The following is a 25,062-nucleotide window of genomic DNA, read 5'->3' on the forward strand; positions in this document are numbered from 1 at the left end:
CGAAATGTGTTTTCGATTCCAGCCAGACTCTAGGCGTCGCGTTGTTAATATACGAATGAAACCGCGTGAATAACACAAATGCATACAAGCAATAATAATCAATGTCTTATTGTCGGCTTGATGATTACTGTTCTTTTATACGTCAACTCCGCTCCCCTTCGGTTGGAAAACAAACTAATATAATAAAAATCAGAGTGAATAGCCGACGTTGTTGAATAAAAACATAGTTGGAAATATTGTTGCTAATCTATCTTTGCAAAGACAAAGTACATGGTCAGAGCGATAAATAAAAATAAGGAAAAACGCATATGTACAAAACAAGGTAAGTACAAGACAGCGAAAATGAGCCAGCCGGAACGTAGGTACGATATGGGTCGTATTTTTCTAAACCTTCTACACGGTTTACCGTTGACACGGAAAAGTGGGTGTCACTACACGTGCTTATCTGCTCTTCGGCTGAGATACAAGTAACGTATGAATATGCTTGCAGTTGAACTTTCACCTCGAACTCCACAGATGAATACCACCAGAGCCCCGCGCTATCTTACCATATTCACCGAACCTTTTCTGTCGAGTCTCTTGACGAGCGCGACGCGAATGTGTTTTGTGTATCCTTGATGCCGTTGATTTTAAATTAACTAAACGTTTTATTTTCTTATCGTAGCATCTAGTTAAGTCGATATATTCACCCTTCACTATAAAGCTCAAAGTCACTTTCAAAGAAACACTGTTAACAGAAGAATAGATTTTATCAATTTCTGTTTTCGCCCCTGGTTAGGATCGTCTTTGGCGATTATTTCCGCAGATCGACGTATATTTTAATTAAACTGACGAATAAAAATTAAATTGAACTAGATAACAAAAAATGTAACGTTGTGCACCGTTGCAATATCCTCTCAACTGTCGAGCCGAAAGATTGTTGCGATTTTGACATTCAATCGAACACCTTTAATATGCATCATATACTCGCACTGTGCTAATCCATGGCCGATAAGATACGACTTGATCGGTTACTGTCCAGTTTGTTCATGCTCTACTTCGAGTTGGAGAATTGACCGATCGACCCCGCCATTCACGGCGGATGTCGATGGGTTCCTCGATACGTAAGGTGACTACTGGTTTGTAAATTCTGATCCCTTATTGTTAATGGACAAAAAAAGGGTCAAACGACAAGCTGTATACCCACTTCCTTCTTACAGCAAAAAGAGAATTCCTAATGAAAACCGAAGAAGGACAAGACTAATATCATACGATCATACTGCAGTCGCAAACAAGTTCTTGCGAATGTAATAAGATTTGACCTTTTAATTCAGTGGTTTAAAGATAAATCGACGTGCTATACGTTGACGCGCTTCATCTTGGCCTCGTGTTCGTTATGATTGTGTTTCGTTTAAATACGTAAGCACCGGACGAAGAAATTCAGTTGACTCGTTTATTTATAATCTGATATTGCAGCAACGGCAGAAGATAGGGTGATACGAGAAAGGACTCATGTCTCAGCTTTGGCGATTTCTTCGATTTTTAACTTCCGACCATTCATTTTCGCTTACGGAATTCAACCTTGATACACCTCCCAACTGACTTTGACCGCGTCGGCATGCAAAGTACTATATTCACAAGGTTCAAATTAGTATAAAGGAGTTTGGTGCAGGATATCTTGTATGTATCATATTCACGACTTATAAATTCACAGTTATTTGCAGCAAGGAATACTCACGAAATTTATATGATATATTGTTCCTACAAATAAACTCAAGTCATTTTCCCGAAATCTTTCCCGAAATATACCTAAGCAGCAAGTGGAATGACTTTACAAACCGCTGTTTCAAGAACTTTGTTTCATTCTAGAGATGTTGTATGATGGGATTGTTATCAATGTTTCATGCAGTATACGTATACGTTTGCACTTTCTATAAATTCTCATTTCGTTGGTTACTTATTTTGTAACTTGATCTTACGTGTCCAGAGCCTCCTTATCGTGAAACCTCTGCTTTATGTAACACAATAATACCGCGTCATCAGTGATTCGGAGAACTCTCGTTCGGTGATCACCCCACGTACTATCAGAAGTGTCACTACGAGACCACTGATCCCCTACTTATTCAAAATTACCATTATCTACTCCAAAACAATTATCACCACTTGAATGACCACCTTTATTTTCAAAATAAACACCTCAGAGTCAAATACTTCCGAAATAATTACAAGTAGGTGAACTGTACCGTAAAAAGTTTAGCAAACTCAATCGGCGATCACAGGCTACGAAACGAAAATGTAGTCACTGTATATATGAACTGCGGTTGATTCAATTTTTCATGTCTTCATTCCACGTCGCCATTGCAAAAACTACGTTCTTGCCGTTAAATGGAGATGGATCAAACAAGTTCGTTATGACTGTACGATTGGAGGACGAGATATTTTTTCATTTTACCGCAGTGCAAGATATTGTGTAATCTATATAAGTTAATATTCTGATTGCGAAAATTCTGATTTGTGATAAAGTGCGAGATAAAATATCTGATTAGTCCCTCCTCGAACGCTGCAGTGGCTAATTATTATAACTTACAACTACTGGTTGGAATAACAGGATGTGTTATGGTTTTTATTGGAATTTCTTGACATAATATCTCTCTGAATGGTTCTCATAAACAATAATTTCCGATTCAGATTATTTGTCGCTAATTAAATTTGTTGGAAATGTATGTCGAAATACCGGTTTGCAAACAAGTGAAAGTTGATCTCTTCTCTTCTTCTTCTCTTCTCTGCAAAGGCACATATACATAAGTATAACACTTAACGTATTTCCGTCTGTCTGTTCGGATGTTCTTTTCGGATAGCTACTACGTCTGGTCACGTTTTAGGCTATATTTCATTACAATCAGATCAATAGTTTTGAAGATATAAGGATATTTGTAAATCAAGTCAGGACAGAATAGCACACTTAATGCGAACGCTGTCTAAGCTAAACTAAACTATTCCTAATAGTTTTGGCACAACAAGCATTTGAAAATATTAGCGGGTGGAGCCGCAACGGGCTGCTAGTATCGTATGAGATCCGGTAATATGTTGTATAAGATGGACTTGATCTTTATTCGCATGAAACTGATCAATAGACATCGAGTTTTGCGAGTATAAAGTTCAAGAACAGCAAGGATTGTAACCAATGATTCCACTCTTTTGGTGATGGCTATGCGTACTAAGTTTCATCTTAAAACCGGTTGGTTTGCCATTGACTGCAGTTTTTTCCACGATCTCTTATTACCGAATCAATGATCGTTAGTCATTTATATTTTTCTTACAAGCTAAATGTGCTGTTTTACATATCAGAACATGTTGTTATTCAGAGAATGGGGGAACATTTTATCCCGACCCTAAGGTGAGTGAAATATTTTAACACCATAACCAATCACCTATAATCAAATGTGTTGCTGCAAAATTTAATTCCCTGCACAGTCTAACCGAAGATGCAAAGCTTTCTGTGCCAATCTGCAAAGATGCGTCCGTATAATATTTACGTACGTGAGACATCGCCAATAGCCTATTAGTATATTGTATTTAATCGAAGCGATTCTTCGTACAAATTGCAATTAGTCGAGTAGTGAAGATGATATATTCGACGTCTGTTTTCTTGATAAACGGTTCATCTGACATGCAAGCGATTCATGTACAATTCTTTCTTCGCAGTATCAATCTTTGCATATATTCTTGCATATATCCTTCGAACTATGTTAATGGTATACGTGAGCAAGTCGCATCACTTCGCTTCAACCGCAGTATCATTACCGCTGTTTGGAAATCATTAACTCATGTGTCACATAATGGTCAACAGAGCACCTATTCTGATTCGTGCACTTAACACTGCGAGTGATTATCTCGGACGAAATGAAAATTCCAATTTCATTTAGCTTGTATGTATCTAAGGTGTACTGCAGAAGTGGATTGCCAATTCATTTCATGCTGATACCATATTAATCTTAAGATTTGTAAAACGATACTTTCCATATCTCGGAAATCGTTACAAGGCCGACTATTTGTTCTCAAGGACAAATCGTCGCACAAATGAGATATACCCATGTATTATCCACTTACTTAGTACGCAACGTGCAGCACGTTATGACTTCGTTTACATTGTTTACATAAAACGCAATATTTTTACCACATTCGGAATTTGATCGCGATATCGATGCACAACAAACCTGCCCAGATCTAACTGCACTTAACCACGTTCAATTTCTGTTATTGAACTTACTAACTCGAATAAAAATTTCATTCACGTATCAAAGCAGCGTACTTTTATACAACGCAGATCAATGCAACTACTTTGCCAATGCAGCTTGTGAACTATTTATCATAATATAGATTCGTCAATTGAACTATCAATGATCTGCGATCGGCAATGGTGGATATGTTTTGAATAAGATATTGCATCTAATGCGTATATATCAAACAGCAATGCGTGTTAATTTCTGATTTTCATGTTTTATTGCTACTTAACGATCATTGATTACCTCATTATTGGTGGTAAAATCTGTACCGTAGTCGTTAAACAGTAGAATATTGACTTCTCGACTCTATCGCATAATTAAATAAATCGTATGAAAACTATACAGCGAATTTAGATACACCGTCTAGATCTAAAGTATATCTTATCGGGAATTGCAAACATTAGACTGTATCAAAACAATTTACTATTTTTAATTCAAAATTCAAGACAAAAATATTGTTCGAAATGATGAAAAAACGTCGCTATCCCTATTTTGCAGAGTGTTCAATTCTCTAGAAAAATATGTTCCGGTCTTCTCAGTACACTAACGGGTTGATAAATTATAAAATTCCTAAGTTTAAATCAAATTTTTTCTATGTTTTTTAAATGAGAATAGAAAATCGCGATGAGGCACCTCTAAATATTGATATTAAGAGCTGAAACTTCGACAGCATCTTTTATTCGACTTGACTTTTGAAAAAAAAATAGTCAACTTTTTCTGGTACAGTCTAGTGTGCATATGAACACCTCAATTATTTCTACACTAAGCTAAAGGGCATCTGTTCAATTCCCTGAATGATAATTCCGAAATGATTTATATTATTCCATACTATTAGAAAAAAAATCAATAATTTCGGTCTGACATTCTTCGCAAATAATACGTTCACCGAAGATATATAGCAGATATTGATAATTTAGTTCATCACGCGTTCTGTGGTACGGTTGCGTTTGTTTTTGCGCGATACGAATTCAATTATACCGAGGGAATTAAATAGCGAGTAAAGTACAGCACACGATGCATTATGTTATTATTATGTACATGATTAACGTGAAATTGCAATTGAGATGCGACGACCAAACCTTATTACACCAAGGCTTATCATTAAACAACTCAACCGACGCCCTGCCGCGTTTCGATTATATCACTCAGTCGGTAAGTTTATTGCAGTGCAGCTAAAAAGTTTCACGGGTGATAACTTACCGACAGAGCAGACGTGGTGGTACTCCCTTAACACTTGATGATCTGAAATTATTATAAACTTTATATTATATAAAATATAAAACTTCGTAATGAGACATCTTGAACAGCAATTAGCAACATCTTCAGGTGTTTTGCAACACTGATTTGTATTACAGCTAGACCAGTGTTTTGCACTGGTTTGCAACATGAATGTGTCCCAAACTTAGAGCATATACAAAAATCACCAAGTACAGTCTGCTCATTTCTGCTTTATCATTAGGGTAACCAGGCTTACGGTGTTGTTGAGGTTAGGTTGGGTTGTGTATCCGCATTATGGACTAGTTAATTGTACGTGAATGTAGGAAAAATACTCATTTAAATATTTCTGAGCACAAATTGACGCTCTTCAATATCTGCATTAATATTATAACGGTAATTAATAAGTAAAAAATCGCCCAGCTCTATCACCAATCAGTCAAAATTTGATAATATACATTTATAGGTTATCTGTACACCGCTCCAAGTCGACATCTATTGATTCAAGTTTTGATGACAATGAGCGATAGTTCGGGGTCCGTAGGATACGATACGCCTTCAGATGGTAAGATCATGCGTCTCATTTTTACTCTGCTTGTGAAAATTACTTGCTCTTTAATTAATTACACAAGCATGAAACGTACCCTCAGCATCATTCGAAGTCGACTTAATGGCTCGATAGGCTTATTCTATTGCTCTACCAGTGATATTTAGAGCATATAAACGTGCAGGAAGCATCGATGCCGAAAAAGTATTTGAGTTAGAGAGAAACAAGGGCGTAGTAGGACTAGATTATCTCTCTTTGTATTATCTTTCTACAGGTGCATTAGATGAAGAAAGGATCTAGTATTTCTACTTCCCTCTCTACGCCGTTTACCACTTAGATGAAAGGGTATACCAGGCTTCCTCCATATCTATATGCTCTGAGCACTGACACTATATAACTGCAATGCCTGTATTTCTAATTACTAAATCACTGCTCAGATGGTGCCACTTGAATAAAATTGCAATGATTCTCCAGGTCACTCCAACATATTAGCACCGTTGTAGTTGTATTTAGAGCATGCAAATTTGATCGGATCAAATTAAACAAACTACTACAAAAACTATGGAATAGAAGTATTATTTCAAACTCAGGCAACAGTTTACGGAGGTCCAAGTAATTCTTACCAATACTTTATGACTCGGAGGCCACTTCACACCGGTCACATGTTCACATCGATAGCCATACTTTTCATAATACAGTGTTCAATTTTTTTTATTCACAGTTGAGAAGGTTATCTTGCACTAAGAAGAAAAGTGTAACAAGTGAAAAAATCTAGTGCAAGATATTCTTCTTTTTAGTCTGCGTACCGAATTGTATATTATTACTGCAACATTTAATGAGATTAATGTAACATTACTCGTAGCCTTAATCTGATAATATTAATAGCTGGTCAGGCGCAAGCCAAACTGACCTCACCCACTTTTCCTGTCAACTGTGAATTCAAATACTTGCATTTCTTAGCAAACCACTTATATTAGTATCGAGTACACTAGTGCTCTTGACTATTTCCTTAGACAGAAGTAGTTTTTTCCAGATGGTTGACATTTCTTCAATTTCATGATTTCTTGAACCTTTATCAAATTAACTGTCAAAGAAATATTTATTTGGCCACATCAGAGACACTACTTTGTAATGATTCTTGCTAATGGAGGTTATTTGAACTGTTTCGTACGCTTTTTTTTTATTATGTTATTATCAAACATACTTAAAAAATCGATCAACTTGAGTAATACCTGCAAATTAGTCTGTATACTAGATTGTATCGCAGATCATTCACTTGGATTTCACTTCATTTTTCCAGTCTGTATCTGTCTTCAATTGGAATAGTGGAAATCCTATTCTACAACTTTTCTCAACGTATTTAACTGAGTCAAGAAATTATTAGTAGGATATCAAAAACAATATTAAGTACCAACAAACGTCGTTGGTCTTTAAAATAATAACCAATTACATTCTCTCCTTAATATCAATCCCTTTCTGTTCAGTTTATACGCAATAAATGATGATTGGTCATTGCTCCTTGGTATTTACAATTTATTGTAATCATTCAGTTCTTACAATCTTTTTAAATCACGGTCTGGTAAAATTCAATACTTATTATGTTCATACGAGCTTCTTAAATTTATTTTATACCTGTTGCGACGAATACTAAAACCGTTATCTTTTAGTCAGACGAGTTTCAAAATGATGCCATTACACACGTAGTCGAACGTTCATCTTAAATTTTTTTCAACATTCAGTTACATCAACGTTAATAATTACATTGCACGGCTTTTATACTGGAAACAGTTCGCAGTTTCATGGAACGTAGCATTTAGTCTTTCTAGTGCAGACAAAAATCTTGCGTATAGGTATATAATAATATACTAATACTAATCCAGAGTTTAATACGTATAAAAGGTGATAAACGCTACATGTTTTTCAACCCGGTAGTATGTCTTATTTGGAAGTATAGAAATTCTTATTGCTAATTAGGTACATTGCGTCTACCAAAAAAACTTTCGCAACAGTAAATTCTATGTTTGCTTTAAGCTTTTTGGGTGCTTTGATGTTCCAACTTACTGCTCCCTTTTGGAACAGATGTATTTCAAATCTAATCCAGAGACCTGTCAGGACAAATTATTGTCCAATCAGGTATTGTATACCGTATTATCATGGGGTTCGACGCTTCATAGAGTAAAATAAAAATAATCTATTGTAAACATGCACTGCGAACCTTCTTACTACCGGAATTATATGTGTCATTCGTTACTGTAGTTGGATACTAGATATTAAAATTGGAGCTATGGTTTTACTTACGAGGTGTTTCAAAATTCCGATTTGGATATATAAAGAAGGTAAACAAATTACGTGACTATCCAACTAAATCTCTGAGCCGTACACCTTGCTAATACAAAATTTTTATGAAATCGCAATGCAAAATATTCCAACTTGGTTTACTAAGTGTGTAGGACAGAATAATCGGGTATTAACCCTTGTCAGAAAACTTGAATACTCACAATACTTTTGAGTCTTCTCAAGCTTTTCTGCATTTAAAAAAGTATTGTTCACTTCGTTCATTCTCGACGGCAGTTACGATTCTGCCCAAGATGGGAATTCGCTGACGCCGAAAATTACATTCCCCCAGGTAGGAAATGAGACAGTTATCACAACCAGTGTAATTAGAGTTGGTCCAATACCAGCTACTATAAAATCTTTGGTTTTTATATGCCCAGCAGCACTTACAATAGCATTTGGTGGTGTTCCAACTGGCAAGTGGAACGAAAACGAGCAACAAAAGGCAGCTGGTAGCATCAGATATAACGGATGTAACTTGATCGCTACACACTGTGAACAACAGCAAAAAAAAAGAAACAATATGTTATCAATCTCAACGTTTAACCTCAGATAGAAATCAATGTCAACGAGTTATTTAGTAATCTCATTCATCAGCAATAATTTTGCAGAGTCCTAATAAATCAGTAGAGTTTTAAGATTGGAATTCAAGATTGGAAGATAAGGAGGTAATCTTTCACACATTGAGACAGCTGATGGCTATCAGTCCGATGAATGCGTGATTTGATTATGTTTCTTCACTTACCAATTCGGCAACTACAGGTAACACAATGTTCGCAACAGCAACGTTGGCGGTCAATTCTGTAATCATCTCAATCATGAGACAAATCACAAATAAAGTAGCCATTGGGGGTAAAGACTGCAGACCAGATAATGCGTTTCCTAGCAAATCCGAAAGTCCCGAGGAGGTACTTCCCTGGGATATTGCGAAACCACCGCCAAGAACGAACAGCAAACCCCAATGCATTTTTGTTTGAATTAATTTCCAAGTTATTAAACCTGGACTTGACTTTGTCGGATGTTTGCTTGGATCCTTACTGAATGCATTCAGAAATTCCAATTTCGATGGTAGTAAAAACATGATGATTATGACGAACATTGCTGCAGTAGAGTCTTTAACAGACCTATAGTATGAAATTAAAAGAAACATTACTCACATAATACTTATAATAATAGAAAATCACATAAACATTGCGATATCAAACTGCAAGGAAATACAAGTTGACGATTTTTTAGAATTGCCTTCAGCACTTACGTCTCCGTGATATAATCGGGCCACCCTGTAACAAATCCGGGATTCCTGAAGAACCACAAGAGAATTACGAAAACAAATAGAACACCAACAGATAATTCATGCCACGTGATCGGCCCTAGGTCTCTGTATTTTTGTTCGATAATTCTTGTCGCAATTTTTTCACCCTCTGAACCAATATTTATTGCCTGCGCGTCTTTGCTGTTTGGTCTAAACATTCCCATGTACATAACTTGCAGCCACAACCAGACTAATAATCCGGAAACAAGCATAGGCGGGACCGCATAACATATCCAATCAGAAAAATTCAGACCTGGACTGTCTGGAAAACGGCTAAAAACAAAACAGATTTCCAATAAAACCTTGAGTACTCGCATTCGGCAATATAAGATCAACACAATAATTTTTTCAGAAAGAAAAGCAACGTCAATGTTATGTACTCAATTTCACTTACGTCTCGTAAATTCCTTTGAGCGTTAAATTGCTACCAGTGGCCACTATAGTACCGATACCACCGATGCTAGATCCATAAGCCGCGATCAAATAGTAAGCCATCGTAACATTGGTTGGTCTTTTGGTGCTAAACATGATTTTAATTGAACCCATTAATCACTCACTAATATTACTATAGTATTTGAAAAAATCTTACTGATCGCTTGTTCCACGTCAAACCGTACGATTTTCGGTAAAAATTTTAATCAATAACTCCGATTTTTTTTCAATTTTACAGACGCATTCTACTAATCAAATAATGGAACACGTGTTTCGCGAAAAAAATTTGCAATTTCTCTTGAAGAAGATATGCATGGTTGAAAATTGTAGGAAATCACAAAAAAACGTCGCGCATGCGAACGTTCAAACTGCTGTATCTTCGAATCCATTGGTCGTACAAAAAAATACATTTACTCCAAAAGAAAACGACAAAATTGAAGTAAAAATTGCGTCATTAGCTTTTAAGTCGACTATTGCAAATGTGTGCCAATCCGACTCTTTTTGAGCAATAAATAGACACCGTTCGAACTCCGTTTTCAAATTTTGACTGTTTCTCCAGAATTGAAGTGGGAACACGATGATATTTTTTCCATAATTTTAAGTTGATGAGTCGAGGGTGAAAATAGCGAATGAAATTTATAAACAAAATAATATTTATTTAATAATGTCAAACGCAAATTTGAAATATATCAATGCATAGAATGACTCAAAATCTTTAAAATAGATCTCTTGTATTTTTTTGTACGACTAATGGATTCGAAGATACAGCAGTTTGAATGTTCACATGCGCAACGTTTTTTGTGATTTCCTGCAATTTTCAACCATGCATATCTTCTTCAAGAAAAATCGCAATTTTTTTTTGGGGAACACGTGTTCCATTATTTCATTAGTAGAATGCGTCTGTAAAATTGGAAAAAAATCGGAGTCATTGATTAAAATTCAGTGTACGGTTTGACGTAGATTGAGCGTGATGCGGCTAGTACTGAATACTACTTACGGTTCACTGTCTTCACTGCTTTCCGTATCATCTTCGTCTTCAATAAACATTTTCCCCAAACCTTGCTAGATTACGTAAAAGTAGTTGAATTAAAATTTAACACGTATACCAGTTGCTTATCGATATAACAACAACATCAATCTGTACTTACAGATTCTAATTCCACGAGTACAGTTTCAACAATTGGAACCATCATGGCCGTAGTTGCAGTATTTGTGATCCACATCGAAATAAACATAGTGACCAGGAAAAGACCAAGAGTTAATCTTGAAAAAGTGAAATTGATTTGACTATAAAAAATCTGGAGAATCAAATAATAAAAGATACTGTGCACTGTATTAGACGCACTGTTGTCATCATGAATTCATCAGAATTTTATCGTTTTTTTGGCTGTAATTCTTGTTCCATTTCTCCTAGCGACTCTTGACTACGTGCAATCGCTTTCTCTTGCAAAAATACGCCGGATTAGCCTTACTTTTCTCACTAATTCAACCCCAAAGAATGCAAAAAAGAGAACTAGAACTTTGTAGAATCAGCATCTTCGTATATGCGGTTAAATTCAATGGATTAAATTGTTTTTTTGGCTTTTGGTGGCGTATTTTGAAATCTTTTAAAATTTGGCGACAGAAATGCAAAGTGGTTAGCCTTGGATTTTCGTGATTCTTCTCTACAACAAACTCCGTGTCCCAAAACTAATTCTTACAAGCCTTTCACGACTAAACGGAAACTCAGCACATTTATTGAGACAGCAAAAAGATCGCAAAATCAACAGCTAAGAATATATGACGAAATTTTCGGTTTTCCGGCCGTATCATCTATAGCGCTAACCCCAATGACACAGGCTTTGCCTCAATCGTTTTCCCACCCACAACTTCCTTAATATCTCGTTGGATTGGATCTATGTCAATGTTCCCAAAAATTGACAAATACATTCTACGGTGATTCACGGAACGTAAAGTTTCTTATCCAAAATTATAGTCATAGAGGATAAAATATTCATTTTTTTGGCGACTTCAGACCGCAAGCAATCACTTTCACGCTATTAATTACACAGACAAAGTTTTCACATTATTACAATTTTCTCGTAGGTATTCCAGAAAATCTACCGTTTCCTATTACAATTCATTCTTTACGTATAACAAATCATGTATCCACTTAAGTGTCATAATTCACTTGAGAATTATTCTAACTGTACGAGGAAAAGAAAAGTGGTGAATGCGAAAGAGTGCAAAAACTTTTCTCGACTCCAACAGTTCAATTATTTTCATTATGACTCAAAACGCTTCTTCATAAATATTCGCATATAATTTTAAAAGAAGTTCAATATCATGGCTTACGATTAATATTGAGTCGAATGAAATACGGGCAACACTTAGCTACTACCGCCTGAAAATAAAACATGAATGTAACTGAATCGCAGTGCATTTGTGCGAGTTATGATAAGATAATTACCTTCTATGGCTACAACCGACAATCCGAATAATAGTGAATGCGACTCGTAAGTGAAGACCGGAATGTTCGATTGCAATAGCTATAGCGATACTTGCTATGAACATCATCGTTGTATCATTGAGATAACATGTGGTTGTGTCGCTTGTGCTCAAAATTCCCAGCAACGGGAAAAGCACAATGGGTATGAAGGAAGTTATTGGCAGAGGCAAAGCTTCGGTTACCCAGTACAACGCCATGATTGCAACAACATACAAGCATCTATACGTCTAGACAAGGAAAGTCCCATTTGTTAGTCGCTTTAATGTAATTGAAAACTTTGGAAAATGACATTATAGTTTAGAACTTCAAATTAAATCAATTTCAGGAATGTACTTCAATGCAACCTACCGTTGATTCATCATATATAAGTATTGGACACAAAATTATTGGCCATAATATTACAATCCATGATCTCCAGTAGATACCGAAAAAACGGAGCAGAAGATGTCCAAAACTTACGTCTTTCCTGAAAGAAACGACAACGCGTTGTAAACAATTGCGCCATTAAACAGGAATAATATCAGGTTTAATTGCAAAGCGTATTCATTTAGGTAAATTCTGTAAACCAACCCTACAAATTCAGCATCATTTCTCGCGTCGGGGACCACCTCGACGCCACTTAGTTTTGTGGCACTCATAACTTTGAGTGACGAAGTTTACACTGAAAACAGAATTCACAACATTCCCACAATTTAGTCCTGATGCACAAATTAAGGTAGTTAGTTTATATTTCTTTTTAAACAAAGAATGATATGAAACGGTAAAAAGGTTACTCTCTTCCGTTAGACATAACTGAACTATTTCAGAATATCATGAAAAACGCATCATTTTCACATAATGATCGAGGCTCGAAGGCTTTCGATATCACTTTATATCGATTCTTAAGGACGTATTAATCAAACGTACATAGTGCTAAACAACAAAACTTTTAAGCGATGTGATCGATTCTCGTGGAACTTTTACAAATATATAATAATCCCATCATGTGCAAAAGTGACAAGAGAATAAGGTTATATCCGTATCATAGATGTTTCGCAAGACACAAATTTTTTTAGAAAAAATCGAAAATCTACGAAGGAACGCACAAATGTTACTGTAGAACTGTTCGACCAATTATCATCGGATAACAGAGGTTCTGAAAATTTTATGCGAACACTCCGATTTAAAAAAAAAGTCTAACTACGTCTAACAAAATGAGAGTTGCGAAGTACAAAAAAAATATCAATATATACTGATAAACAAGTTTGTAATCATAGACTACCAATTTATCTCAATCCTTAGTGTCATGTTAATACCATGATATACAACCGAACTTTTTCATATGTTATCCCCAAGTTACATGGATTTAAAGTAATGCCAATCTAAAATATTGCTTGTCTTGCTTGAAATCCGGCTCGCTTTCTTAAAAGAGTACATTTCGATAGTTATAACGTGTTTAGCCATTTTCCGATTAGGCCATTCATTGGTTTTATGAACAGTATTTTTCCATTTTTCAATATACTCGGGAACAAATATTTTTCAATTAGCTCTAGCTTAAGGAGCGTGAATATTTTTTTAAATGGCCTTTACAAACTACATCAAATACACACCTAGATGTTGGACGGGAGAGCAGATTTTACAAGAAATTGCACAATCAGTGAGAAATGATATTTTTAATTTAAACAGACGTCATTTACTAGTCAGAAGATTGCAATCTTACATCAGTTAATTTATCTCAATTTTTGTGAAATGAAAACATTAACGTAACACAAAATGGAAAGTCGACTTTAGATTTTCGTGTAATATTCGTATCTTCAGAAATAATGAACCGATCGCGTCGATCTTTTTCTACCGTTGTCCAGTACTTTTTAAGCACTCGACAGCACTTATCTGAGTCCTGGAGACAGTACGCTTATTTTTTAAAAGACATTTTTATGCAACGTGTTATAAATTTTGGGGCCTGAATAACTATCTCTAGGACCCTAGGTTCTCGGTACATGGTTACAAAAAAAAAAAATTATCGTTCCGTGAAGAATGGAGTGCTCGTCCAAATGTTGACGTGCAGTTTGTTTCATGTTGAGTGTCAGAACTATTGGTGAAACTTACGAAACACAACAACGCTTCGATCGAACTATCAAGAACTTTAATAAAAATTCAATTTTTTTCAAAATGGCGTACTTCGTGATGTTGGCCCCCCAAAAGTTGAAATGAATTTTTCAATATTCATTCGGCAGAACTATTTTTGAAAACAGTTGAGAACTCCATAACTTTTTCGGGAAGAGTCAGCACACTCATCATTTTTGGTGAATTTAAAATTTGGGGTGCCACCTTTACTCATCCGACGCGCATGGAAAACTTTACTTAAGTGTTACAATATTATGAATATTATCACGTCACATGCACCATAAAAAAGAACTCTTTGAGAGAAAACAGACCACCTTACCGTGAGAATGAAAATTGAAATTTTGAGATCGTTGACCATTCACTGTGAATCCCTCGCGTTCCTCAATTTCGTACTCAACTGGCAATAATACTTTGTAAAATTCAGACAATTTGCAACGGGTTCATCGCAGCGGCGCTGAAGACCATTAGCAGGCGACGGTAGACTCTGCAATACTTTCGGGAGTAGCAGCCGACACTACCGATCAGGTCTCTACGTTGCAACAATATTCAACGATCTCCATGTATGTGACTGGGGTTTAAGCTTCTGCCCAATAACGCCTCCCACCCTTATTTTCCGTACTGTACGGAGCATGCACGTGCACTGTGTGAAAGGCGCTCACTTGATATGACACCAAATGTGGAACGGTGAATCCAGCGCCGTTCAGGGTTAAATCCTGAAATAATCAAAATATATGCTGTGACATATTGCAAATAGATGACACGTACGTTTCAACTAAGTAAACAATCAGAAAGAATAGATCTGATTTTGCCCATGGTGCGAGAAATTAAATATTTATTCCAGTTTTGGTGTAATCACAACTTTTACAAACATGATCAGTGCCGGTCTGAGACCCAATAGAGTAGCTGTTATTTGTAGCTTGTCTGTATTTACGAATAACTTGAACAATTACTCAACTTTATCTATGGTAATGATAGGCCAAATTATGTGAAGATGTATTTCAGGTGCCACGAATGTTACGATGATTCATAATTTTATGGACAAGTAGAGTAAATACTACAAACAATTATTAAAGTGAGGATCTAACTCTCATAAGTCATGCATAAGGTGGGTTTCCAATGGATCGAAATGAACACAGAGATTATCTTTCCAGTCTCAATTAATCCACGTGATAACCATAACGGAATTTAAAGACAAATCTTATCCAACGCTACTTCACGTTTTACTGAGAGATCTTGATCAGTAATTCACATACTCGAAAAAAAAATGATGTTGATGTTGGCGTTACAATATGTAATAAAAGTACCTTGGCACGTGTGTAATTACTTAATTATCGATATCCAACGGCATGAATCCGTTGGATTCTCAGAGAGGTACTAGTACAGTGATACCCAGACTTACGCGTTCTCGATTTCCCGACTCGCAGTTGCGCCTGCCCTCCTCCCCCCCCCCCCCCCCCCTGCCGCCATTTCAACTGTGTCCATAATTTACGTATTATTTAAATATTTTAAGTATTACAAAAATGAACAGTATTTATTAAAGCTTCTCCTTCAGAAGTTTTCTGTAGGGTATATGATTACCTCTGATGGGTATTTGGTTCATATGTCCATTATACAGTTGTATAAAACGTGCACCCCGACTTACGTTTTTTTCGACCTACGTCGTCAATGTCGGAACGACCTATGGCGTAACTTCGGGGTATTATTGTATGGCCATCGATGGCGAAAATGTGAAAATGTTAACCGGACAAACAGAAATTTGAGCAGATACTCGAAGGTAGGATAAGGATCAGAAAAGAATATGTTGAGTAGGTTCCTTGATCTAAGAGACCAATTGAAAGGGATTAACTACCGGTGTTCAAAGTCTAAGAGACCAATTGAAAGGAATTAACTGACGGTGTCTAAAGTCTTACATTAGCGGCAATAAAAAATTGATTGCACGCACGAGTGAGAAATAGTGTCCACGATAAGCGCTGAATTTATAACCATATGATGATTCTTTTTCAAACCAAAAGTTATGAAAAAGCATCTCCAAGACCGTAGAGGCTATATCGATGCCCGCCTTCAAATAAGGTACTTACTTACGTTTCAATGGATAATTATTGGAATTAAACTCTCATTCTCTTGAACACTCAATCTTGCAGTGACACGTATGCTCAACGTAGAGTCTCTCGAAGAACTGTTTACAAGAACCATCATTTATATTTAGGGTGCAGGAAATGGCATTCGTTTGGGCAACACTTTCCGAAATAATATTTAAAATCAAAGATTGTAGAAAATTGCAAAATACGCAGGTTGGATTTCCTATAACCTCACGGTTACTAAAAAAAAAAAAATAGACAAGTGCAAATAGAACTTGCGTCCTGAGGGTTCCGTTCAAACTTAATTATTTTTTTTATCTGATATAACTACAAATTAACTATTTTCGAACTTTTTCCTCTACTTGTGCCGTAATGACTGTATCTTTTGATTGCATTACTTAGGAGCTTGAATTTTTTACACCTCCAGGGGATCGTATACCTAAGTATATGACATTAATTTCAATTTGGCACCTCTACCCGTTCCCGAGGAAAAGGGAGTTGACAGACGGACAACGAAGTGATTCTATAAGGGTTCCGTTCTTTCCTTTTGATGTACGGAACCCTAAAAAGAGAGAAAGATTATTTCCACAGCTCCCAATATTTATTAACTCTTATCCAATCGGGAAAGATAAATTATCATAATATAGCAGTTCTACGACGCACGAGATTGAGAATGAAGCATAAACGATTCGTCTTGTCTTTTTTTTTCTTTTGCCTGACGCCACCACATATACACACGTATTTAGATGAACATCGCGGATTCGAAATCAAATGGGGAATTTTGAGAGCTTTCACGAATACGAAATGATCACGATTAGATTACTTCAACACGAATTTTACATTGATATTATCAGTTATCAGCGACTGCAGTGATGACAATACTAAAAATATTTCGTATTAAATTAGAGTAGATATAGGTAGGTACAGCTTGAAAAATGTGTTTGAATATACCAATGCTTACTCATTAGTATTGGGTATTTTTTATCATAATGGCAATTCAAACTCGCTGCCATGGCGAGAAAACCTCACAAAGGCATAATACTGACCCCCTTGATTTGTGCTTCCCCATTTACAGTGAATGATGCGTATTGTGTATGCTTTAAACGTAAAAGACATAAATAGAAGTTGCGGATTACAAATCTGTGCTGTTACTTATTCTTCGTTATTAATTTTTACATGTAGCATCGTACAGAATCTACGCCAGTATCTCATTCGCGATTCTTCTACTTGGAGTTGGCGTACCGTTATGGTGGCACACAACGGCTGTGCCAAGGGTGACCCTTCCGTACGATGGAATCGCACGCTTGAGCAACTTGGACATCAAGATCAGCACGAGAATTTTGGTGGCTGCCTTGACTGAAAATCGTGCCAAATTATTAGAAGAAGAAATAAACCGCGAGCTCAAGTCAGACGGTAGGTATAACTTTATGGTGTAACAGAATCAAAACGACAATTGGAATGATTTTACTACCGGAAAACTGATCTGCACGAGCGATAATAATGTAGTTGATATGTAATATATATCGTACAAGCAATACTCTCGGCGAATGGTTATAAAGGAAATGAAACGATCAAGCCGTGGTGAAAGCGTGTGTTTAACTTTTATCATATTTGAATCGGTAAAAAAAAAAACAATTAGGTATCACTAGTTCATCAGCAATCTTAAATATCATAGGTGTACTGATAAACCAGACACCATAACTCGACGCATGCTTGCTGTGGGCTTGACGCAATGTCGAAGATATCTAAACCTGATTACTCAAGTATAACATAGTAAAGATTTAAATCTTGCGATAAGAGGCTTCATCAACAATTCTCAATGATTCTTGACGATTCTCAATGAGCTAATCACCCGTCAATATATCGACATCAATAATAAACCTCATATTATGATACCTAGAGATTACACCACTGGACGAATACTATATCGACAAAACACATAACTAATACTCATAAGGACATCGGGTATAGAATTTTCATGATTCAAGGAGAATGAATAAAAACTTGCGGCAATAACTCAATTCGAGAACGCCTGCAGTGAGTCCAAAACGAAGAAACTATTTCATAGTCGGTTCATTTACAGGGTGTCCCATTTTAAATAATACAGCTGAATATCTTGAGAAGCAATCGTCATAGAGAAAACTGTTTCGTATGAAAGTTGTTGGGTACCGAGGGGGACAGATACTGGTAATATTGGTTATCCTTTGAATGAAAGCGCAAAGGTGATATGAAAGTCAACTTCCGTTTTATCAATGGAATCATATGTTTTTTATTTCGTTATCCGATTAAGCGTTCAAATTTGCGTAAAAAACACTGGAACAAGAATGTGCTAAGATGAATGGTTCCGAAGGTATTCCATTATTTTCAGAAATCTTTTGACGTTCATGTTTGAGCGCGTGTGTGTCGTTGATGCACAATCAACCATCATGAATTGATCAGATGCTCGAACACATTACCTTCCTCGTTGATACAAAATAGCAGACTATTTTTTAAACTTTCAATCGTCTGGAGGACAGTTCTTGGTTTACTCCTACAGGCATTTCGTATACGGTGTTTATGTCTGTTGAGGTGGTTGGTGCCTTGGCAAAAACTTTGTTCTTGATGAATCCTCAAAGGAAGAAATCCGAAGACGTCAGTTGAAAAATAGGCTGCAATTGTGTATCAACCAGAAAGGTAATGTGTTCGAGCATCTGATCAATTCATGATGGTTGATTGTGCATCAACACATACACGCGCTCAAACATGAAGGTCAAAAGATTTCTGAAAATAATAGAATATTTTCAGAACCGTTCATATTAGCACATTCTTGTTCCAATGTTTTTTTTTTTAACGTAAAATTGAACGCTCAATCGGATGAAGAAATAAAAAACATATGGTTCCATTGATAAAACCGAAGTTGACGTTCACATCACCTTTGAGGTTTCAACAACTTTTATACAAAACATGTATCTCTGTGACCATTGCTTCTCAAGATATTCAGCTGTATTATTTAAAATGGGACACCCTGTATATACTCACGCGAATGACAATAGTGATGAGTAATCATAGAGCTGTATGATATGAGAATATATTGGAGTTTAATATTCAGAGTGTTCCTTCTCTTCAATTTGAACGCAGTAACGTGAGTAAATCACGTTTTTATGTTACGACCGTGATATAGTTTTAATTGCATTCTTTGCTGGACCCACTGTTGTCACGGTTGACTTTACGCGAACGGTATTCTATCACGTATGTAAAATACGATTTTTCCTTGCTTACGAAAACCAAGTATTTTTGTTTTGTATTCTCATAAATATGTGCGAGCCAATCAAAGTAATCTATAAGTCAATTGCGGATTATTATTATTTGATAACAAGTTTGAAATCTGGAAAAACATTATGTTATCTGGTCATCAGATTCTATCGTGCGAAAGTTTACAGATCGATACTGACAACGAAATTATTTTTTACACATCAAAACTTGCACTATTTCTTGTTTTTAATTTCATTTTAAACCATAACATCCTAATATCAATGATTGTTTTATATTTTCAGAACTCTACAATCTTCAGATCTCACATATGGTAATTTCAAGTAATTTAGTATCCTCGGCAATTACTATACACGATCTTGAAAAAATTGCAAATAATTTTGACGTTCAAGTCGGCGAATTGCTTTTACTCGAAGTACCGAATCTGAGTGATGGTGTTCTCGCTGGTTCTCACAGAACAATATTTTTCTCACCTGAAGCGAGTAAGTATGATGTTTAAGAAAAGTTTAAATTTCAAATATCGATAATCGCTGATCGTACGTGTACTTCTGAACTTTAAAATATACTTTCAATTATCCTCTTATAGACGTTACATTGCTATTTTCATGATGATAAAAAAAATTGTACATCTTTCATCTCCACATTTATGTTGTTTCCTCATTCTTACTTCAATCAGGATACAAGCTGCGACATCATTTGATTACGTCACCATAGTCAGAGGCAGTGGTTTAGATGAATGATTATCGGGTTATAAAAAAATTAAGGTGACATACTGTCATACAAGTATAATTGAAGATATTCTGATAACTAACAGGTGGTGTGAAACTATCCCAAGTACTATCTAACTGGATCTTACTGAACAAATCAGTAACTTTGACAAGGAACGCTTTGGCTGAACCTACTCAATTTAGCTTGGATAAACAAAACAGAAGACGTTTCCCCGCTAGTTCAGCCTATGATGTTTTGCTTACTCTCGTCAATCCATATCCGGACAAACTGACAGTTGATTGGCATTTGCCCACTGTCATAAAAGGTAAATGAATAGATAATGATATAGGAATGTCCGACCGATTGGTATCAAATGTTTGTCAACATCTCTTTCCTGTAGAGAATAAGTAAACAATTACCACAAAACCCGAGAAATAAACTCCAATTTTGAATTTATGAAACCTGAAGTTTATCTTCAAGATTATGAACTCTGATATCCTAATTAAATACATCGCAGGAACTGTAATAAAACAGAATCATTTATTATGCTGTCCAGAATACATCGAGCCATTCCTAGATGACATTTCAATGGTGGCCAACTTCACAGTCAAATCGCAATGGCTGTACCTTGTACCATTGGATGTAACGCCGAAACAGATACCTGACAGTAGTGTGCTTGGCAGACACTATGCGTTACCAGAAGATGTGTTGCCACAAATTATAACACCACTGGAAAAAAAATTAGGCAAGTCGTTGTTATTTAAGAATACACTGATGATGAAAATTACTTTACAAATTTCTTAATTACTTTAGTCAAGTATTGTTTTATTAATTTACTCATTCCAATTCTAGCATCACAAGTCAGCCTGAATCCGTGTATCAATTTGGTGATGTATACACCTCCGTGCGACAAAGCACCGCTTCATATTTACACACGTAGTGGACACCGATCGAAAACAGCAAGCAACGTTGAAGCTTTTCTCTCTCCGAGGTCAAGGATTGACTTTTTTAATTTTGGACAAACCGGTAATCAACGATCTTGTTATAAATTTCGAGCAACGTATTCATACTTTTAGGTGGGGTGGCGTTGTGATAGCTAATCCTCCAACCGAGTCTTGTATTGACGTGGAAGATAATCAAATGATTACATTCACTCCAGAAGCATCCAGTATTATGGGCGTTTTTATTGCCCATCTTAGACTACTACTAGGAATACCAGATAAGGTAAAACTATAATCAGACCTTAAATTACACAATGGGAAAGGCGACAGCGACGTTTCGACGCTCCTGTTTTTTCGGTTATCGGACTGGTGATAACTGTAACGTAAAAGCATGGGAAGTTTATTAAAAAATGCCGATACAGGATGTCTCATTCCGTGGAAAAATCTCAGAGAAAATTATTTCTTACACTTAGTTTCATCAATACGCAGCCTGTCTTTTCAGTCCATCGTAACCAAAGCTACAATGCTGCTCTCTATGCTCCGGTTTCCAGTCACCATCCCCATTGAATTTATTCGTGGTAACCACGGTCTTACACACAGGTCTTGCAACTATGGGTTTCCTCCCTCGATCCCAGCGACACCTCGATTTTTCTTCAATAGTGGAGTCACTGCCTTCTATTGAAATTCTGGCTGAGTTGCAAGATTTGTGTGTAAGACCGTGGTGGTAACATGTGAAAATTTCCGGAAGGAACCTATTCCTGGAGCAGCATTGGTCCGACTGGACAATTCAAAGCCACGTGACTGGGAATTAGATGCTCTGCTTAGAATCCGAGCCGTGGAGCAACTGACCTCAGCCAAACTTACTTTACAATCTTTGGCTCAACTGTTGGAAGAAATTAGCAACATTGTCATCACAGATACAGTTGGCGATAGAATAAATGGAGCTTTGAAGTGGGTTGAAGATTCCGCCGACAAACTGAGACACGGTAAACTGCTGGAAGGTTACGCTTCAAGTAAAGAAGCTTTTGTTACCGCCGAAGCTGCATTTACCGACCCATCTCTCTTGGCTCTACTATATTTTCCTGACGATCAGAAGTAAGTACATGAAACGTTGTTCGTTTTCATCAATCTTCTCTCTTGTTTCCAATTATAAGTTCAATTGGTTTGAAACCACGTGAAAGTTAATAAGTCATAATATGCATACACATAATTTATTGATTTATATGTTTATGACATTTCAGGTATGCAGTGTACATTCCACTATTTCTACCTGTTATGATACCCGTACTACTATCTCTGAGAAACATATGGAGGTATTTTATCTCAAAAATCAAGGAAAATAAAACCAACAAGGTCGACTTGACTCAGGAAGCCAAAGAGATTGATAAATCTAAGACAGACTAATATTTGTTGCATTCTCAAAAAACCTTAAGTCAGTCATTTGAGTGAAGATGCATTTCAGTTGGAAATTATTGACATTCCTTCGTATAACTGGAAACAATGTTCATATCCAAAACTGAATAAAACAACTTCAAACTCCAGTTTATCTGTAAAGTTACAAAACTTGAATACAAAAAGTCAGCAGCCATGAAGACGGTAGTTGCTTGGCAGTTGTGTCAATTCTAAATAGTCACAAAATCTGTATGTTTTGTCATATTGTTTATTATTGTTCCCATTCAACTAATTAAGGGGTATTCTATATGAAACTGGACGGGCTTCAGCCAATGGTCAGCGAATTTGACGTCTGGCCGGAATCTCAGTCTTTACTATTTTGTGAAGAGTATTCCATAGTTTTGAGCCGCAAATTTGAAGAATTTTCCTTAGGGTCTACTCGATCCACTTGATAATTTTACTGAACATAATTCAAGTGTGAAAAAAATGTGGTATAATTTTCAGCTGGACGTTTTTTCTCGTTCAACGCCAATAAAGTATAGAAAAAAAAACTGATAATATTTCAATCAACTTTTTTCAATAATTTATTGCCAGCAAACAAAAAAAAAAAACCTCGAACTGAAAATTACACCACACTTTTTTCTCAACTTGAACTGTGTTCCGTCAAATTTTTAAGTGAATCAAATAGATTCTGAGGAAAATTCTTCAGTCGCGATTTGCGAAGAGTCAAGAATTATTTGCCACCCAAAACTATTGAAGGCTCTACGCAAAATAGTAAGGAATGACATTCTGGCTGGATGACAAATTCGCTGACCATCGATCGAAACCCGTTTCGTTTCGCTTGGAAAAATCCCACGCGTTAATTTACTTTGCATGTAAAAGTTGATAGATAATCCAGCATTTACATACTTATAATTTCATTTCAAGAGAATGATAACTGCAAAATGATTATCAAATACGCGAACAACTCGACGTGTCCTTTGATATCGTTTGTCACTCTGCTACCTCACTGCGAATAAAGTAAAACTCCTTAGTCATTTAAGCATGTGAAAAATATTAACCTGATTTCTAATTTGTATTCAACTTCCTTTTTCCTCTTTCCACCATTATAGACGCAAAACATTCAGAAAGGAACTACAGCTAACAGATATAATTTGAGAATGATTTGTGAATATAATTAATTAGTTTGAAGATTGATTTATTCAACCATGTTTGACATTATACACGTTTTTCAAAATTCTAGTTGGTATCATAGAGTCAATACAATTATTGGCTGTATTTTTCTCTTTTTTTTCATGTATTAAGATTTCCTGTATATCAAACATTTCAAATTGCACACAAGTGATTTAAATAACATTACAACTAGTTGTACATAATATAATAGTTCATAAAAAAGAAACATTACTTTCATTTCCTACGTAAAAAGTAAGAGCTACGGAAAACTTATACTATACTTAAAATTTATTCATCAACTTTTCATTTTATCAAATAAATTCAGTCTCCTTTTTCTAAGGTCTTAAAGTGGGACTTCTTTTATTCATTAATTTTTTGCAAATTCTTTTGATCGTCCTACCTATTGTAATTTACTACAAGAATACTCTTACTTTAAGAAGAAGCAGGTTCAAGTCAATTGAACCATATAGGGGTACTGAAAAAGTAATATAATGGTGATGCAAAAATGATGAGCAAAGCAAGCAAACCAAAATGGGTACTTCAGATCAACATACTAAAGGTTTTTGGGCAAACAATGGATGAACATAAATCCACAAAATTACTAAACAAATACATGAGAACACAAATACAGGTATAATATGTATATTTTGTATGCCGGCAGTCGCTTGACTATCTTTCAATAAATCATAATATTATTTCCCAGGTAAACTAGACCCAAGTGAATAGAAATAGATTGTTTAGATATACCACAAATACATTTGATTAGAAATGTCCCTACTGAGATATTAACCTTCGCGCTTTCCTATGACCTCATCAACTGACAGA

The 25,062-nt window shown here is 35.9% G+C and overlaps 2 protein-coding genes across 3 annotated transcripts; one reads left to right on the forward strand and one right to left on the reverse strand.

Moving 5' to 3' along the window:
• Window positions 1–5,686: 5,686 nt before the first annotated feature.
• LOC124407752 (GPI transamidase component PIG-S) lies at window positions 5,687–23,415 on the forward strand. 2 transcript variants are annotated; one of them, XM_046884229.1, is made up of 10 exons: window positions 5,687–5,792; window positions 5,947–6,045; window positions 17,957–18,187; window positions 20,308–20,505; window positions 20,838–21,056; window positions 21,288–21,476; window positions 21,584–21,722; window positions 21,808–21,955; window positions 22,421–22,767; window positions 22,914–23,415. In XM_046884229.1, the coding sequence occupies exons 2-10, from the start codon at window positions 5,994–5,996 to the stop codon at window positions 23,074–23,076; spliced, it is 1,686 nt and encodes a 561-aa protein (XP_046740185.1). In that variant the 5' UTR covers window positions 5,687–5,792; window positions 5,947–5,993; the 3' UTR covers window positions 23,077–23,415. The 2 variants fall into 2 exon arrangements, with proteins under 2 accessions (XP_046740185.1, XP_046740186.1); XM_046884230.1 differs by lacking the exon at window positions 5,687–5,792 and adding an exon at window positions 5,836–5,876.
• On the reverse strand, window positions 7,899–15,310 carry LOC124407755 (protein I'm not dead yet-like). Its single transcript, XM_046884236.1, has 10 exons — window positions 15,016–15,310; window positions 13,164–13,254; window positions 12,942–13,059; window positions 12,555–12,820; window positions 11,254–11,368; window positions 11,103–11,167; window positions 10,068–10,193; window positions 9,617–9,946; window positions 9,107–9,485; window positions 7,899–8,853 (listed from the first exon to the last, which is right to left on the reverse strand). The coding sequence occupies exons 2-10, from the start codon at window positions 13,229–13,231 to the stop codon at window positions 8,599–8,601; spliced, it is 1,722 nt and encodes a 573-aa protein (XP_046740192.1). The 5' UTR covers window positions 13,232–13,254; window positions 15,016–15,310; the 3' UTR covers window positions 7,899–8,598.
• Window positions 23,416–25,062: the final 1,647 nt, after the last annotated feature.

This window comes from Diprion similis, chromosome 6, assembly GCF_021155765.1.
Source record: "Diprion similis isolate iyDipSimi1 chromosome 6, iyDipSimi1.1, whole genome shotgun sequence".
Taxonomy (NCBI): domain Eukaryota; kingdom Metazoa; phylum Arthropoda; class Insecta; order Hymenoptera; family Diprionidae; genus Diprion; species Diprion similis.

Coding starts and splice junctions, on each gene's coding strand:
- LOC124407752 (XM_046884229.1), top strand. CDS start 5,994: ATGACAATGAGCGATAGTTCGGGGTCCGTAGGATACGATACGCCTTCA. Junction 18,188..20,307: donor CCGCGAGCTCAAGTCAGACG/GTAGGTATAACT, acceptor TTATATTTTCAG/AACTCTACAATCTTCAGATC. Junction 21,477..21,583: donor ACCACTGGAAAAAAAATTAG/GCAAGTCGTTGT, acceptor TTCCAATTCTAG/CATCACAAGTCAGCCTGAAT.
- LOC124407755 (XM_046884236.1), bottom strand. CDS start 13,231: ATGAGTGCCACAAAACTAAGTGGCGTCGAGGTGGTCCCCGACGCGAGA. Junction 11,168..11,253: donor TACTCGTGGAATTAGAATCT/GTAAGTACAGAT, acceptor TACGTAATCTAG/CAAGGTTTGGGGAAAATGTT. Junction 9,947..10,067: donor CTCAAAGGAATTTACGAGAC/GTAAGTGAAATT, acceptor TTTTGTTTTTAG/CCGTTTTCCAGACAGTCCAG.